At 37.2% G+C, this 19,163-nt stretch overlaps 1 protein-coding gene across 3 annotated transcripts in view; it reads left to right on the top strand.

Moving 5' to 3' along the window:
* Window positions 1–18,335, top strand: part of LOC133663404 (vascular endothelial zinc finger 1-like) — a 66,212-nt gene extending 47,877 nt beyond the window's left edge. The window contains exons 5-7 of one of the 3 annotated variants that reach the window (XM_062067856.1): window positions 7,691–7,732; window positions 8,334–8,399; window positions 8,581–18,335. In XM_062067856.1, the coding sequence (XP_061923840.1) occupies window positions 7,691–7,732; window positions 8,334–8,399; window positions 8,581–8,924 (452 nt within the window). In that variant the 3' untranslated portion in view covers window positions 8,925–18,335. The remainder of the gene's footprint in view (window positions 1–7,690; window positions 7,733–8,333; window positions 8,400–8,580) is intronic. The other 2 variants (XM_062067857.1, XM_062067858.1) reach the window with 2 other exon arrangements.
* The last annotated feature ends 828 nt before the right edge of the window (window positions 18,336–19,163 follow it).

The raw sequence follows: 19,163 nt of genomic DNA, 5'->3' as shown, positions 1-19,163 counted from the left end.
TGGGTGGTGTGAGTCGAAAATTGTTGTTGGTCGGTATGTGTGGGTTTTTGGTACGGTAAACCCAGAGGAGGCCCCTGTCTTTTCCAATGTTCACATCACAATCCAAAAAAGGCAACTTACTGTCTTTGACATCCTCACTTGTGAACTTGATGTTTTTGTCCACTGAGTTATTGTGCTCAATGAAGGGTTGCACTTCTTGGTTTCTGATTTTTCACCCATGTGTCATCCACATATCTGTACCAATGACTTGGTGCTGTTCCCTTACAAGAGCTCAAAGCTCTCTTTTCCATGTCTTCCATGTAAGGTTTGCTACTATTGGAGATACAGGTGATCCCATGGCACATGTTTTTGTTGGTAAAATGTTCCTATGAATTGAAAGTACAGTGTTAAGGCAAAGTTCCAGCAAAAGGCAAATCTGTTCGGGGTTAAGTACGGATCTATCCTATAGGGTGTGATGGCCTAGTAGACGTCTCACTGTCGCTATTGAATCCTGGGTTGGAATACAGGTGAACAGGGAGGTGATGTCGAATGAAACCAAAGTTTCATTTTTGTCCAGTTTTAGATCTCTGATCTTCGCTGTATGTGGCCAACATCTCAGCACCTTTGGTTGGCAAAACTCCACATCATGTCCAAAACGGAATTGACTTTGTAGCAAAGATCAGAGAACTGGACAAAAATGAAACTATAGTTTAATTCGACGTGAGGGATTCCGGCTATTTTGGACCGGTAGTAGTCGATCCACAGCGATCGTTCTGCCACACAATACCTCAATGGTAACAATGGGATATTATACTTCAATGTTGATTTTGACTGTTAGGATTGCTCGTTTGCATCAAAACAGTTGTTTTTCTCACTATGATAGGACGAAACCATCCTTGCCCAGGCACACCCTCCTGGTTTTTTGTGGTATAAATATTTGGGGTTTTGGCACCAGCTGCTGGACTAGATCTGACCAATCCAAGTCTTTAAGCACGAACTGATAAAGCCTACTCTGATGAGCGGAGAAACATCTTCTAAGACAAACCAAACAGTCCAGTTGCAATTGAATGCCCTGAGATAACTTTAAATATAGTTTTTAAAAAACGGTATAAATTAATAACGTATAAACCACAACAAGTAAAATAATAATAATAGTGATAACAATATTTCTGAACAACAATAGCAATATAAAAACAATACTATTCAGTTTTCTGTTTTAGTTTTTGCCTCATATACTTATTTTACCACCATAGTGTATGTTTTTGTGTAAAATAAAATTTAATAAAGTATTTGTTAATAATTGCAAACATCCTCACGTTTATTGGTGTAATACATCTTTCGACAATTTTGACCAATATTTTAGGTCTTTTTAGGTACTTTTTTAAAACCTTTATTTGTTTAGTGCAGCCAAACCGGATTATTGTGGCCTTCTTTTCATTAATTTGCTGCTTATCTTTTCCACCGTCACGTTCCGAAATTTGCATGCATCTATTAATAATTTATTTTATTTTATTATTATTATTACCGTATTTTTCGGACTATAAGTCACAGTTTTTTCATAGTTTGGCCGTGGGTGCGACGTATACTCCGGAGCGACTTATGTGTGAAATTATTAACACATTACCGTAAAATATCAAATACCGTAATTTCCGGACTATAAGCCGCTACTTTTTCCCCTCGTTCTGGTCCCTGCGGCTTATACAAGGGTGCGGCTTATTTACGGCCTGTTCTTCTCCGACACAGACGAAGAGGATTTCGGTGGTTTTAGTACGCAGGAGGAAGACGATGACACAATGATTAAAGACTGACTTTTCATATACCGGTAGGCTGGTTATTTTGATAACATACAGGCGAGCACTTTGTATTACTTTGCACCGTTGTATTATTTGTACTCTGCACGAATGCTGTTCGCCATGTCAAAGATGTGAAAGTTTGATTGAATGATTGAAAGATTTATTGTTAATAAATGGGACACTTTGCGTTCCCAAACAGTCATCTCTGTCCCGACAATCCCCTCCGTGGTAGCAGGAACCCCTATATACTACGGTAATTACACATCAAAACCCTGCGGCTTATAGTCGGGTGCGGCTTATATATGGAGCAATCTGTATTTTCCCCTAAATTTAGCTGGTGCGGCTTATAGTCAGGTGCGGCTTATAGTCCGGAAATTACGGGTAATATTATTTATCTCATTCGCGTGAGCGACGAAGCAAATGGCAGCCATCGTCACACACACGTCAGCAATCGTCACTCACACGTCAGCCAATAAGAATTCTGCGGGGGCGGGTCATGGCAGAAGTGCATTGTGGGTTTTGGAATGCTAACTGCTATATGCTATACGCTACTGCGGAGCTATTAAAATGGATCACATCAACGTTGGCGGTAACTTATAAAAACTGATAAGGACTGAACTAAAACACCAAAAAGGAAATCATATACTGCAGATTACAAGCTGGACGTAGTGAAATATGCACCAGAAAACGGCGATCGCGCAGCAGAAAGAATGGACGCTAGCGGGGCATACCAGGAGCGACACAGAGGAGGAAGATTTCATGTTATTTAGCGATCAGGAGTGACAGATTGTTTGGTAAACGTATAGTATGTTCTATATGTTATAGTTATTTGAATGACTCTTACCATAATATGTTACGCTAACATACCAGGCACGTTCTCAGTTGGTTATTTGTGCGTCATATAACGTACACTTATTCAGCCTGTTGTTCACTATTCTTTATATATTTTAAACTGCCTTTCAAATGTCTATTCTTGGTGTTGGATTTTATCAAATACATTTCCCCCAAAAATGCGACTTATACTCCAGTGCGACGTATATATGTTTTTTTTCTTCTTTATTGTGCATTTTCGGCCAGTGCGACGTATACTCCGGAGCGACTTATAGTCCGAAAAATACGGTATATTTTCACGATCGTGAGAAGCCATAATCAATATCTAAATTTGATTAATTTCCCAGCCCTACTTTTAAAATGTGTGCATTAATAAAAAATAAAAAAATACCACACACCACTGCTCTCAACTGCGCGTGCAGAAACTTTGTTTGCATATTTAAAGTTTGTGCTGTCTGGATTTTATTAATTTTTATTAGTTATACTCATTAAAGGAATAATGAAAGCAACAAAATTTAACTGAAAGCTTTTTACTATTAAATTATTAATCGTTGCAACCTTAACGTCACGTGACACAAACATAACAACACCTTTTAAAAAGTTGACATTTGCCCACTATTGGGACAAACAAATGAGATTTAAGTGTAAATTGCGCCTCTCAGCCTCTCCACAGCTACAAACACTACAGTTTATACAGAGACTACTATAGTGCAATTCAGGTGACATTGTGTTGCATTTCAGAAGTAACTAGACTAGGAATGTTACCAGTTACTGAAAGCAGTGAATAAATTATATATTACGTTTTTCAAGTAACTAGTGGTGTGTTATTGAAGACTTATTGAAGACTTTTTTGAGTGACTACCCCAACACTCCTTCACCTTTACCTTTAGCCCCCTCAGCTAGGCGATTATCAACTTGGAGGTATGTTTGAACACTCCCATGCGGCCCATATTCCAAAAGGAAGGAATCATGTTTTGCTTTCAAATGTCACAGTTTGACTTCATGTTTCATGAAATAAACCACAGCTCCGCAGCCCCAGACATTGATACTGCAACCACCATTCTTGAGTCTAAAACACAATTATCTTGAAACTCAATTGTGTTGCCTGCAATTTAGTCAATAATGGCTGTGTGGCAAGTAATTGTGTGAATGTTCCAAAGCATTCACACATATGGTTTTCTAAACCACAATTCATCTATTTATTCAACTTTTTCATATTCTTCTACAGATTTTGGCGTTCTACCTTCCACATTTTTCACCCGATTCAAACCGTTCCAACTTCAAACTGTTCAGTCTATTCGGGAATCGCGGGTTTTTCCTTGACAAATTCCATAATTTCCCAGAGTTCCAGGTTTTCCGGGACATTTTTCAAACTTTCACCATTTCCACATTTTTCAACCTATTCAAACAATTCCACCTTCAACACATTCCACCATTCTGGAAATTTCCAAGTTAAAAAAAATTCCAGGATTTTCCAGAATTCCTGGTTTTCCAAAGCCCTATTTCCACCCTTTTTTCTGGCGACGACTCCTCCCACATTTTTCAACCCACTTCAACCATTCCACCGTCAAACATTTCTCTTAATTAGGACAAAAAACAAAGGGTTTTTTTTAACTAGAAAAATTCCCCATTTTCCCGAAACTCCAGGAATTCCGTAATACCATTTCTCAATTCAACATGTTACTACTTCAACATTTCTCCACCGATTTGAAAAAGATCAACACCAACCATTTCAACTCATTCAGACCATTCAAGCTTTTTACCATTTTCAATAAAATACCCTCTTCCAGAAATTCCCAAATGTTTTGAAATTTCCCATTGAAATGAATGGGACATTCTTCAAAGTTCCACAATTCCCACATTTTTTATCTGATTCAAACCGTACCAACTTCAAAATATTCAGCCTGTTCAGGAATTGTGTGCTGTACTTTAACAATTCTAAAAAAAATCCAGAATTTCCCATAATTCCTTTTTTTTTTTTTCCTTTTTTCCCATTCAAAATGAATTGTCCATTTTTCAAACTTCCAGAATTCCCACATTTTTTAACCAATCAAACCAATCCAAATTTAACTCATCCTGGACATTCAAACTATAATTTTTCCACTTTCAACACATTTTCAGGAATTCCCGTTTTTTGGTATCCTATTTCCACCCTTCTTAAATTCAACTAATCCTTTCACATTTTTCAACCCATTTCAACCGTTCCACCTTCAAAACACTCATATTCAGGACACAACCCAAGTTGGTTAAGGAACTAGACAAATTCCCGGTTTTCCCGAAATTCCAGGAATTTCTAAATTAAAAACTGTTACTAATTGAACATGAATGGATGGATGGATACTAATTAAACATTTCTTGACCAATTTTAACAGTTCCAACACCAATCAGATCAGCTCATTCAGGACATGCATGCTCCTAATCATTTTCAAAAAATCCCACTTTTCCCAAAATTCCCAAATTTCCAGGAAGTTCCCATTGAAATGAATGGGGCATTTTTCCAAGTTGCACAATTCCCACATTTTTCAACCTATTCAAACTATTCCAACATCAACACATTCCACTCATCCTGGACATTCAAACTAACACTTTCCCAAGTTCCAAACCAAATTCCAGTTTCCCTGGAAATTCAAACTCTTCAACATTCAAACCATTCCAACATTCAAACCATTTCAGCATTTAAACAATTTTAACATTTAAGCTATTTCTACATTCATTCTACATTTCATTAGCATTTCAGTTCAGCGTCAGATTTTCAACATTCAAACCATTCTAACATTTAAACTATTCTTACATTCATACTACATTCTGTCAGCATTTCAGTTCAACTCCAGCATTGGCGCATTCACATGCAATTCCTTCAGGAATTGCCTCTTCTAGTTATAGGTAATATTACCTATAATTATATTCAAGTTGCACACTTACGACTCTAGAATACACTGCTGTAAAAAATATTGTAGTGTAGATTTTGACTTTTTGACTTGACGTTTTGAATACCAAGATTTTGTATATCCAAGTTTTTTTCAATAGTTTTGTCCCTTCATATAAAATATACAGTGGTTTATGTTATTTATCGAGTCCAAAGGGCCCTATAAAATCCAATTGTAATAAAACCGAAACAATGTATATCAATTTAATCCGCTATAGCAGTGATTGTCAAACGGTTGTACGTGTGCCACTTGTGGTAGCAGGCTCATCTAATGATATGCCAAATAATCACTTGATTAAAGTACAGTGTTTTGTTATCCTATATTCAAACACAATTTTACTGTTCAAACTGTGTGTGGCCATAAATATTAAATATACTTGTTAAATATAACCTTCCTTGTTTTTAATGAATACTAAGACCTACTAAGCTACTGTATTTTAATATTGGTCAATGTAGTGGTACTTGGAAAGCTAAGTTTTTTTCTGAGGTGGTACTTGGTGAAAAAAATAATGAGAACCACTCGTCTACAGACACCCTAAAATGTTACAATATTAGAAATATAGAGTTACACACCAATACACTGCAAAATGCATATAAATTGCAATTTAAATGGATATATGGACATTTAAAATGACTGTTGACGTCTGAGTGGCGAGAGAGGGCAGGAGCCTCACTAATGCCATCACCATACTTTGCTCCCACTTTTTTTCTTATAATGATAAATAAATGGGTTATACTTGTATAGCGCTTTTCTACCTTCAAGGTACTCAAAGCTCTTTGACAGTATTTCCACATTCACCCATTCACACACACATTCAAACACTGATGGCGGGAGCTGCCATGCAAGGCGCTAACCAGCAGCCATCAAGAGCAAGGGTGAAGTGTCTTGCCCAAGGACACAACGGACATGACTAGGATGGTAGAAGGTGGGGATTGAACCCCAGTAACCAGCAACCCTCCGATTGCTGACACGGCCACTCTACCAACTTCGCCACGCCGTCTTCAATGCCATAGTGTTTCCCACAGTATTTATCAAAGTACTGACACTTGTGTTATAGAGTTTTTTCCCCAAGATCGCACGGACAACAGTTTTTCCTTGCCCGTATGTGGGCTCTGTACCGAGGATGTCGTTGTGGCTTGTACAGCCCTTTGAGACACTTGTGATTTAGGGCTATATAAATAAACATTGATTGATTGATTGACAACGGCTTTGCATCAATTGATCTAATCACATGAATGCGCAAGACAGACCATGTCACACTTACATGCTTACGTGCCGTTTTACGTGTTTTGGCAAACAAAACGCTCAACTCGAGAGCTCTTTTAGTGGGATCAGTTATATGAAAGCCGGTAGGCGCCATATTACACTTGATTGTTTTGCTTGACTTATCGACTTGTGTTGATTGGACTATTACTGCATGTTAAAACTTAGTTCAACTCTATGGTGGGTTAATTTGATAGGAAAACAGTGACATGAAAACGGACACACATTTTTTATATTTTCACCTAAAACTGGGGCGTATAAAAACTGAGGTACCACTGTACTGTAATAAAAGTGGTTTCTGAAATGTGAGCGGTATAGGTGACTTTTGGTAGCTATTATACCATAACCCTGTGACCTAAGCACTCAAAAGTATACCTGTATCTCCCTGAATCTGGGGTGGGAGAAATTTGAACCACAGCAGCATTCTAATTAGACTTACAAATTCTGTAATAACTCTCAGCAGTATCTCTTGTGTGATGTAGTTTAATAATGAATGCGGGTGCAATATGCTCATTTGCATTTTACAAGGGACTATGTTTACTAACACAGATGCCAACCGTTCTGAAGTTCTTGCCAGGCACAAATTGCTCATATTGTACGTTAGAATTGAAGACGATACATGTTATACAATCACATGTATTGAAGTATTATGGAGTGCAAGAAAATCTGTACTTGTTTGCATAAGTTCTTCTTGAAATGTGTGTTAGATCAAATGTATTTGTGAGACGTGTTGGTGAATAAGGCTACATGATTGTAAAAGAAAGAATACTATTCCCACTAATTGAAATATTTATTCCAATTTGTTTCCAACTATACCATTCCAACCAACAACTTCCAGATGATGGCGCTGCTGCCCTGTACTATGATAACCCCTCATGTGTCTGTATTTTTGAATAGGAATAAGTGACTGGCAGTGGAACCATTCAGGGCCACGAAAAGGTAATCCAGTCCTGTAGTTGGTAGCAGAAACCTCTAAATGAACTCTGATAAACACAAGTGGCCAGTTTTAGTTATGTTGCACCATGGTACTCAGGTCTGAATGCATGTTTTCGCTAAGGACTGGTGACATTAAGGTTCCTCCATGTACGTATGTAGAGAACATACAGTAGTTGTGCCAGTGTAAGGTTAAAGTTCATGAAGCAGGATCAGTAGATTGAAATTAACCACAAACTGGACCATCATGCAGCCTAAGTGCCCCACAAACTATTATTATTCAATATTTTTGCCCAGATTTTTTTCCTGATGAATTGACTTGTTTGACTGCTTGTTTGAATATTTTGTAAAAAGTACTATGTACCATAGGAATCAAAACATGGCCCAACATGGCTAACTGACAGTGTCACTGCTTGGGCAAGACCTGCTGACATTGGCCATAAACTGTCTTGTATGATTTACTAGTCATGTGTTCTAGTGTTCATCTAGCCTCCTGCACACAGTGCTTAGCAGTAGAGATGTTTTTTCCACAATGTATTTATGTTAAAAAAAATCCGACAGTTAGCCGGTTAGTCTATTGATCCTGCTTTTTGAATTTACCCCTTAGGTGAGTTGACGGTAGGAGAGATTTTAAATAACTCCTTCCAAGTCCTAATTGACAACTCTCATAAAGGTAGGTTTCTCCAGCAATATTACTACAGTTGGCATAATGTTGACATAATGTATGTTTATTTTACTGATCCAGGTAAGTTACGAAGGACCTGATTTCACTGTTGGCTTAACTTGTTTTAGAAGTTCTGAAATGTATCCAAGTGACGGGACTATTATCTTCTCTCCTTTTGATTTTACCACAGATGCCAACAACATTCACAACTCCGCCACGACAACGCCAGTCACCAACTCTGCAGCCATCACCTCTGCTTTAAACCGAGGTGGCAATACCAGCAATCCAGTCACCATTGCTGCTCAGATGAACATCACCACAAGCACCATCAACATAACAAACCCGGTTAACTTGGGCCCCGTCAACCTCGCCTCTGTCAATATCCCAACGACAGCCCACATGAATCTTGCCCACCCTGTAGCTATAACCACCCAGATGCCCATGAATATTACCGGCCCACTTAACATTGCTATGAGGCCCATGGATAGCATGCCTTTTCTATCCCAAGTTCTGCCATCCTCACCTCCTTGGTAGATATTTTTTGTAGCTGCAGAGTAACTGTTGAGAATGTATCTATATGCCTAATAATAATATACAAATGTGCTGAATCTTGGTCCAATGAAGAGCGGCATGCCTTCCTAAATAATACACGACCTCACCCCACATAGATTCCTAATCGAAAAAGTAATTGTTACCATCACTTTGGGAAATATTAAATGTGGAAGAAGCAGTGATTTACATATCCCACAAATGAATTGGGGTAGCATTGCTCAGGTGGTAGTGGTTGTATCCTTAGTGCCACTGTGACCCTATAACTGTTATTTTTGAGCAAGATACTGAACCCCCAGTTGCTCCTGGGGCTGCATCATCAGTAGGTGAATGAGGTAATAGTGTCAAAGTGCTTTCATTACCTTTAAGGTAGAAAAGCGCTATACAGTGGAACCTGTTAATGTTGACCAACCCATCGTGTTTTTATCATTGCTAAAAAAGCTGCCAGTTTAAACCGGAGCAATTATATGGAAATAACTGCCACTTACATTCAAAGCTTCAGCATATAGTCAAAAGTCCTTTCTTCTTTCGTGTTAGGGCTCCCAGCCGTTCTTTAATCTTCCTTCGTACAAATACCTAAATCACACCTGGCAAAATACGTCTCGTTAAACTTTGTAATCCGGTCCGCTGGACGTCTTCCAATTATTTTTTAAAACCTTTAACATCAAAACTGCCGTTATCAATTTACCGTAAGTCTTGTGGTGCGTTCCATTAACCTCGGAAGTTGGAAATCAGAGCTGGGAATGATGTCTCGCGCTCTAGTTATGAAGTCGGAAATAAAGATCGCCAAATCCACGAAAAGTATTCTTGCTCTTGCCTTATCTGAATATAAACAACTTATGGAAAAATATGCACTCTTTCTCCAACTTTTAAACAAGGTGGATGACATGTAAACACAGACATTATTTCTAGCAATGTAGAACGTATAAAACACATGAGCAAACTTAATTTACCGTATTTTCCGGACTATAAACCGAATCGACATAAACCGCACCCACTAAATTTTAGTATACTGTATATACATACATATACTGTATTAGCCGCACTAGACTATAAACCGCATTTATATACCGGTACATTGTGAAATATTTACATATACAGATTTGGTAAATGTTTATTTCCATACCTTAACTGTTTCCAAATGGTGCCTGTAACACGCCAGTAAAACGGCTGATCAAACAAAACAGAAAAGTCATTAATGTCTTTATTCGTCTTTTAAGATGAATGAGATCTTCTCCTTTTTTAATAAGGTTCAAGATGTTTATCAGGATTCTTCCTCCTTGTACTTTGTAAAGTTTCTTGAAGTGCATAATTTTAGTATATTGTTTGATTTCTTTGCTTAATCCATTCCATAATTTAGCCGTTAGCGAAGAAAAATCTGTAGATTAGCCGCACCTTTATATAAGCCGCAGGGTTCAAAGCTTGGGAAAAAAGTAGCAGCTAATAGTCTGGAAAATACGGTACACAACGGTAACATTATCAAATATGAACGTTCAACAATTAATCGTATATCGCTGATTTAATGCTACAAAAAACTAGAAGTGCTAATAAAGAATTTTACAAAAAGTTCTATTACTGTTGACACTCCGAGCAGCCATCTTTGAAGCCAACTCAGGATTGGTGAGGACTCTCCGACTTTCCAAGCAGGAAATCCGACCTCGGGGTACGTTCTGGTTGAACTCTCCGATTAGGAACGCGCAAATTCTGAATGGTGGAACGCACCATTAAACTATAGCATGTATTCCAATGGTTTGAAGCTGCGCTTTTGAGTTACATACAGGGTTATTACGGTAATCACAGAAACTACGTCACAGCAGCTGAGGCACAAAGCAGAGTGCAGGGTTTATTTACAGAGCAGTTTGTATAACTAAGTTATGCACATGAAAGTGATAACTTACATTTTGGGTGTTTTTTTTTTACCCTGTTTGTTGCGTTTTGCTTGATTGTAAAATGTGTCGATCAAGGAGATGGTCTGCGAAGTAAAGGAGGAGCAACATTCTTAATATTCAGTTTTTTATCATACACAGTTAATATTGTAAATCCCACATTCTTTGTTATGTGTATTTTGGCTGCCTTATTCAGTGAAAAACTGTAAAACTTCATAATTTAGCTGTAAAAAAAATCTGCTGTATTTGCTTGGGTCCGTTTTTTCAGGAATAGTAATGCAAAACCTTACAAAATAATGTCTAAAATGCGGGGGGGGAGGTGTGACAGACCACCTCAAAAACGGAATAGAATTGTTTTTTTCATTTGCACAAATGGAGGAAAAGGTAAACAAACTACCATAGGTTCAACATTGTATGCCTCTGGCTGAAGTCACTAATAACTGTTATTTGGTCATGTCGACAATCACTTGTGTCAACTTGAGTCAGCCAGTCCGAGGGATGTCGACTTTTAACGGGTTCCACTGTGTAAGTGAAAGCCTGTTTACCATTCATCACATTGATGCAAAATGATTAGTATTAGTAAAAGTATTACCTCTGAAGCTTAGTCCCTCCGATGAATTTTCTAAAACAAATTTTCATCAATCCTTATGAGGAAAAGCAACACATTGTTTGTGTTTTATATTAGTAGAGATTAAAGTACCCAGAAAACATTTAAATTCTCTTATCTATCAAAGGGACAGTCTACCATATTTTCATAAAAAACCTTCTGTTCAATGTAAAATGACCCCACTCACTGCCATTTTAGTTGTTTTTTTTAGTATTTAAGCAACCCATTATGCCAAAGAGTTTCCAAGTAACACTGTTCCCTTTAAATGATGAATGTTAAAGATGAGTGTAGACACCTAAATGAATTCAGATCAAGCACTATCTCAAAAGAGGTCTCACATTAGATGCTCCTACATCTTTGCATTCTGATATAGTGTTTACTCAAATCTAATTTTGAAATCAATTTAGGTATGTTTAGTGTTTACATAGGTTTTCGAACAGAACAAATATGGTTGCCGATTTTAATGTATTTATCAGACAGTTATTAGGCATTATTGGCGGTTACACATTGAACCATATGTTTAATGTATCTCTTGTTTTGTGCCGCATTTGTTAGCTGACTCATTGGAGCTGTGTTATAAGGAGTATCCTTTTACATAATTCTTGATCTAGTTGTCAATGTGTAGTATAAGTGAACAATTGCAACAAGATTGCCTATGCTGTGCATTTGATGTCAAAAGGTGTGACACCTTCCTACACCTGAGGTGTATTTTTTGGTGTGTGTGAGACACAATGCTTCCAGATAAGATTTTTTTACACTATTTTTAGAGGACTAATCAGTATTTAATAGTTTTATGTATTTCAAAGTTTTAAGTGATAAAAAAAATCTTTCTTAGTAGGGCGGGTATTATATTTTGCATTTTGTTGATGTTTCTGAAGCTTGGTGAGGTTTGTTTTAAATTAACTTCTCCCCTGGCTGTATTTTGAAATGGCTGGGAATTACACTCATCATCTATGTGTGAATTATTGAGGAAATATTTATCATAAGAACATGACAGCTAAAGGTACAGCACAGAGGGAGAAACAGTATTATTAAGGTCAAATAGATTGATTACTGAGGTCGAGAACAATATACTGTATTTCCTTCGAAGGTCATGGAACGCTATCAAGGCAATTTCAAAGTTAGGTTGGGTCGGAATGTTTATGTTAACAACCATATGAGCTTATATATGCCAGTAGAACGCTAAAAAGTTACTTAGAATAGTCTTCTCCAATGCCTGTTTACCTTCTTTTTTGTAAATATGAAACACTATTTTATAGCCTTGTGGTAGTGCCAGTGTGACTTTATAGCAAAGCTGGCAGTGCAAAACAAATTGGTCTATCCCTCACATTTTTATGGCAATATCTCTTAAGGGACAATACAAAAGAATGAAACAGGGTTATAATTTAATTAGTTGATTTACTCAACAGATTATGGTATTGATTCAATATCAAGTAAAAATTAAGAGCTTTATTTGCCGATACTGACACAATACTTAAAATATTTTCAAGTTTCTTGAATGATTTTGCCAATCAGATCAGACTAAAAATAAAACGCAGCACTATTTTAGGTAAACATAGTTTTGTGAACAAACTATTTGGAAAAAAATGTACAACTGTATAAGTGAGTGTGTGGCACACTTGCTAGCTGTATTGACACCGCACTGATACTGTGTTAGTGTTTCATTATGTTCATCCGCTATCCGCTCTTTAAAAAAAGGATCTGCATTTCTCTTCAAAATAAGACAAATATAATTGTTACTTTTAAACAAACAGCTGCACAGAAAGGAATATGAAACACGCAACTCTGGTCAAGTATCCAAATAGTAAATTGAAAAAGAAGAATATTTACTTTATTTGGCGCTTTAAGATCAAAATGATCCCATACTTCAGAATTTTGCCTTTTCTTAGTTCTATTTAGATCGATGATCTAAATAGATCATCATTGTTTAGTAGGAACTGTCGCTTGTGAGCCGAAAGAAAAACCATTTCTGAAGAGCAGTTTGGCACTTCTCAGTCAAATGACGCAACATTTTTTCTTAAAGTGACACATTGAGACATCGAGTGACAGTATCAATCCTTGTGTTTTCCATAAGGCACTAAAACGCAGTACTATTAATAATAACAAAATATAATTCACAAATATAATTGTTACTTTTAAACAAACATAGAATCATCCCCTTATTCTTTTTTTGTTACAAAGAATAGTTTAAGTACCGTATACGCCGCACCGGCCGAAAATGCACAATAAAGAAGGAAAAAAACATATATACGTCGCACTGGAGTATAAGTCGCATTTTTGGGGGAAATTTATTTGTAAAATCCAACACCAAGAATAGACATTTGAAAGGCAACTTAAAATAAATAAAGACTAGTGAACAACAGGCTGAATAAGTGTACGCCATATGACGCATAAATAACCAACTGAGAACGTGCCAGGTATGTTACGCAACACATCATGGCAAGAGTCATTCAAATAACTATAACATATAGAACATGCGGTACGTTTACCAAACAATCTGTCAATCCCGATCGCTAAATCCGATGAAATCTTCCTCCCCGGTGTCGCCTCTGTTATGTCCTTTCTTTCTGCTGCTCGATCGCCATTCTCTGCTGCATATTTCACTACATCTAGCTTGTAATCTGCAGTATATGATTTCCTTTCCGGTGCCATTTTAGTTCAGCCCTTCTCAGTTTTTATAAGTTACCGCCAATGTTGATGTGATCCATTTTAATAGCTACGGCAGTAGCGTATAGCATATAGCAGTTAGCAGTTACTCGCGGTCTGGGGAGATTGCTATTGCTTTTGGCTCGTAGTCAGCATGCTCGCCTTTCACATTGACAACCTGGGTTTGTGCACCGCTCGGAGCAGTCGGAAAAAACAACGCAGCCAAGAGAGAGTACACAATCGCTACATGAAGCAGAGCTGTCTGTGATTGACAGCTATGGACACCAATCATTGCATTCCGCCGTCAAAATCGGGGGCCCCTGATTGGGTGGTGGCCACTGGGCTTCAGCCCAAGTAAGCCTGTGCATCAAGGCAGCCCTGCGTGTGTCCAAAACATAATTTTTTTAAATTTAAACAATATAAGCAACAATATGAATAACAAAACACAAATAATTAGCTGTTCAACCAATGAAATGTGTCACTGCATCGCCCACCCACGCCGTCACATCCTTGTTTACGTTAACAGAGATCTCGTTTTTTCATGACCATTTCTTACACTCATTTACGAACAAAAATCCCTGCTATAGCACTGAACAGTACCCCGTTGTTTAATGAGAGCAGGGTAAACCGTTCGCAAACTGCGATTTTTGTCACAATATTTGTAAAAACTCTTGAGAAATCAGGCAAGATCCCCAAATTGTTGTCAATGTTCCAAAATGTGCTCTGCACTTGAGTTTAATATGAGTATGAAGCGTATTTCGTACATCATGTGATTAGTGGTTAGAGTGTCCGCCCTGAGATCGGTAGGTTGGAGTTCAAATCCCAGCCGAGTCATACCAAAGACTATAAAAATGGGACCCATAACCTCCCTGCTTGGCACTCAGCAACACGGGTTGGAGTTGGGGGTTAGATCACCAAAATGATTCCCGGGCGCGGCGCCGCTGCTGCCCACTGCTCCCCAAGGGGATGGGTCAAATGCAGAGGACAAATTTCATTTTGTGTGTGACAATCATTGGTACTTTAATCTTTAATCTTAATCTTTTTGGGTAAAGTTTACAAAGAACACTTCAAACATTGATAACAAATTCATACAAATGCAAGCTGATGCAAAGATAGGCTTCGACATTGCAACTTTTACTACAACTTTGTAAAAATGAAAAAACAATCCTGGAGGGACTGACAGCTTTACGCTGACTACTCTTAAGTTGTAACCACGTGTCTTTTATGTTTTCCCTTGAGAATAAATAAAAATGTGAGTGATGTACTGGAAATCAGCGCTGATGTGGCCGTCCAACACTAAGAATAAACAGACCACATTGGCCTATAAGCTTATCATTTTTGTTTTAATCACTAATCCCCCCCCCCCCCCCCCCCCCCCACCCCTCAAAAAAATACCTGGTCAACAAATATTGTTTGTGGTGCTATGGCCATTTTGTCCTCCGATAAACAGTGCAATTTATTCTCTCGGGCAAAATGGCAAATTATAGCAGTGAGACTAACTAAACTCTTTCTCAATACTGTTTATATACATCTCCACAAATCTAATACTTGTGATATGAAAATACTGTATACTATTCATCAGGGTTATGGGAGTATTCCTTTTACATATTTACGAGGATACTGTGGTTAAACTTGTAAATTGAGGCTTTTTTTCAGAAATAAGACTTAATAGTATTTCCTGTGAAATAAAAACAAGATAACATTTGTAACCTATTTTAAACCTTCACAAATAATTAGTATTTGACAAAAACCCTGACAATGGTCAGCAGAGGTACTTGAGGTCAGATTCACATATATTTAACATCTCTCTCCCACTGTTTAATAATGTCAGGAAATGTTTTTAGGTCAGAACAAACAATCGTAACACATTTGTGTGTCTTAGGAAAAGGTCAAAGTCAGATAGCTTGGTACATATAGTGTTTGTTGGTTCTTGCTCAAAGGTTGATCCTTTGTGTTATCGGATTTAGAATAATTTAGCATTGACTGCAAGGCCAAAGAGGAATTGTCTAGTTTTTTCTATTCTTTGTTTGTTTTTCTACTTAGTAATAGTGCTCTACCATATTGATCTCACACAATTACACACTAATGTTGAGTTGACCCTTATTTTTTTGTCTGATCTGACTGCAACACTGTTAGTGATGCAGCCATCACAAATTACATACCTTTGCCTGACTGTCAAAAAACAAAGATAGAAACATTGCATACATTTTATGGTAGCTTTACTGTAACAGAGGCAGACATTGTGGGGGGGAAATCTAGAAAGGTTATAAATTAATTTGTATTTAATTAAAGGAAATATATATTTGTTCCTAAAACAAAACATGGCTTAGTCAAAACATGGCATCCCGCTAAACTTCCTTGGTGTAGGAAGCCCTGTTAGCAACCACACGAGTCAGACTGCTTGGTCACCAAGGTTGCACGCATACTAGAAAGAGATTTTGGTCAGATTTTTCCAACTCCATGTTTGAATGAAGGGATGCTTTTAAACTCATATTCAGCTTTTCTCTGCCTCCAGAGTACTGCAGGATCTTTATGGCAGCGTTGGTAATTGTACACCCAACTCTTTCGCTGTCATTATAGTTTATGATGAGAGTATTTGGTGCTAAGAACCATCCCTATTCTACTGGGGTAAACATTTTCTGAACGAGGGTGATTGACAGTGCCAATAGTAGTATTTTTTTTTCTCACCAAGCTTCTTGTGATAGTCTAGTAGCTCATCCCAGTCTTGTGCAGGTCTACAAACCTGTCCATGGGGTTCTTGACAAGTCTTTGGACATGCCCATGGAGATAAGGAGGTTTGAATGGAAGATACTTTTTTGGACAGTTGTCTTAGCCAATTAATATGTTGCGATTTGAAGGTCTTTCCTAAAGAGAAACAATTGATTTATGTGCTTCATGGACATACAACTGTGTGGTCAGAATGCTTGTTGGTTTGTAGGAGATCAAACACGTATTTACTGCACTGAAATACAAATTAAACCAACTTATTGTATTTTTTTTCTGATTATTTTGTGTTTACAATAAACCTGCCATAAAAATGCATATTTTTGTATGACAGCAAACTTACAAAATCAGCAAGGGGTCAAGCATTTATTTTTGTATTTGTATTTCTTTCAAGTTGAGGCCATTTCTCTACAACACTTGCAGCATATTATTGGATGTTGGCGAGTCGCACCTGCATTTCATTGAAAGCATGTCAACACTGTCCCGATTTGTAATGCGTTTTGATCTTGGAAATTTAATTGTTTTGTCTTCAATCTTTGTTTTTTTTCTTATGTTGCATGTGGTTGACTGAGCTTGTCTATTGTAGGTTTGAGTTGAATAACATTTTTGCTAGAACAATAGTGACATTTTTATGACAAAACAAACACTAAAAAAAAAGGGTAAATCATGCATGTGTTGTCTGTCCTTCTCTAGTGGCCGTAACAAGTGTGCCTGAAATACTTTGCAAGACTCTTCCACGTTGATGCTTCTTCCTCAATGTGTGTTATGTGATAAAGGATGAAAATATACTGTGAAGGAATACTTTTTTGTTGTTTTTTTATTTTCAAATGGCTGCAGACATCTTACTGACAACCAAACTATGGCATTTGCATACTATACAGTATGTTATGAAATCTTATGATTGTAAGTCACAGTTGTTCAGTAACTGTGTTCTGTATTTTTTTTAAATTGCAAATTAGGAACATACATGAAAAAACAATTTGAAGACAAAACATTTTTCCCAACCATTTTGTCAAGTAAAAATTTGGAAGATGTTGTGAAGGCAATTGAATGTATATCTTTGTACAAACCGTTCAAATCAGAGAACTTGTTAGTTATGATAGACATGCAAGGAAACAAATCTTTTTATTAAAAAAAAACATTTTGTATTAGATCATTAACAATGGTAAGTTTTGTATATATGAAGGCTAGGCTTTCTGATTAGCAGAAAGGTAAAACATTCCTACATTTTTTAAATGTATGTTCATGGAAAATAACTATGTAAACATGCACAATGTTTTATGTGCCTTTTATTTGGGTTTGTCTAAATAAAAGAAAACCGTAAAACATGATTGTCAACTGGCCATGTTGAACCCTACATTGTATGTTTTTTTTGTGTGTTTGACAGCTACGAGATCAGGAAGATAAATGATGATGGATGTCAACAATTTGTTGGGCTCTTAGTTTGGATTATTTTGCTATTAAAGTGTAATATTTTAACACCCCCTTTTAACCTATAAACGTAGAGTTTCCACACTTTTGAATTATTTTCAGACAGGATTTATTTATTTATTTTATTTTATTTTATTTATTTTTTATAATGTCCTGCCCAGCTTCTCAGGCAAACCATATAGTAGATGTAGATGCCCATATCGGCTGTTCAGATTTACTTTACAAAAGAGAAGTGTAGGATACTTCTCTTGTTGCTTTATTTGTATTTGACTTTATTAAATGTATTTATATTATCATTTGGTGCAGCTGGGCCGGAGCAGGAGGGGATAGAAAGAGAAAAAAAGGAAGACAGAGGGGGGGGAATTGTGGGGACAAGAGGTGGATTAGACAGAGAGACAAAAACAGCAAACACAACAACAACAGAGCAACATCAGCAAATACTACATGTATTACAGTAGGGACGGCGTGGCGAAGTTGGTAGAGTGGCTGTGCCAGCAATCGGAGTGTTGCTGGTTACTGGGGTTCAATCCCCACCTTCTACCTTCCTAGTCACGTCCGTTGTGTCCTTGGGCAAGACACTTCACCCATTGCCTCTGATGGCTGCTGGTTAGCGCCTTGCATGGCAGCTCCCGCCATCAGTGTGTGAATGTGTGTGTGAATGGGTAAATGTGGAAATACTGTCAAAGCGCTTTGAGTACCTTGAAGGTAGAAAAGCGCTATACAAGTATAACCCATTTATCATTTATTTATTTATGTACAAATATGATGGTAAAAGTAATAGCAAATAAGCATTTACTGAAAAAAATAATACAGAAATGACAATGAGCATTATTACATTAAAAATGAAGCAATATGAATACCAATAGAAATAGCGCTATTGATAATAAACAATACCAATACTTTACCTTTATTATCAACAATACAATTGTT

The sequence above is a fragment of the Entelurus aequoreus genome, linkage group LG13 (assembly GCF_033978785.1).
Source record: "Entelurus aequoreus isolate RoL-2023_Sb linkage group LG13, RoL_Eaeq_v1.1, whole genome shotgun sequence".
Lineage (NCBI taxonomy): Eukaryota > Metazoa > Chordata > Actinopteri > Syngnathiformes > Syngnathidae > Entelurus > Entelurus aequoreus.
The sequence above is the reverse complement of the archived record's forward strand: the minus strand, read 5'-3'. Positions and strand labels throughout refer to the sequence as shown.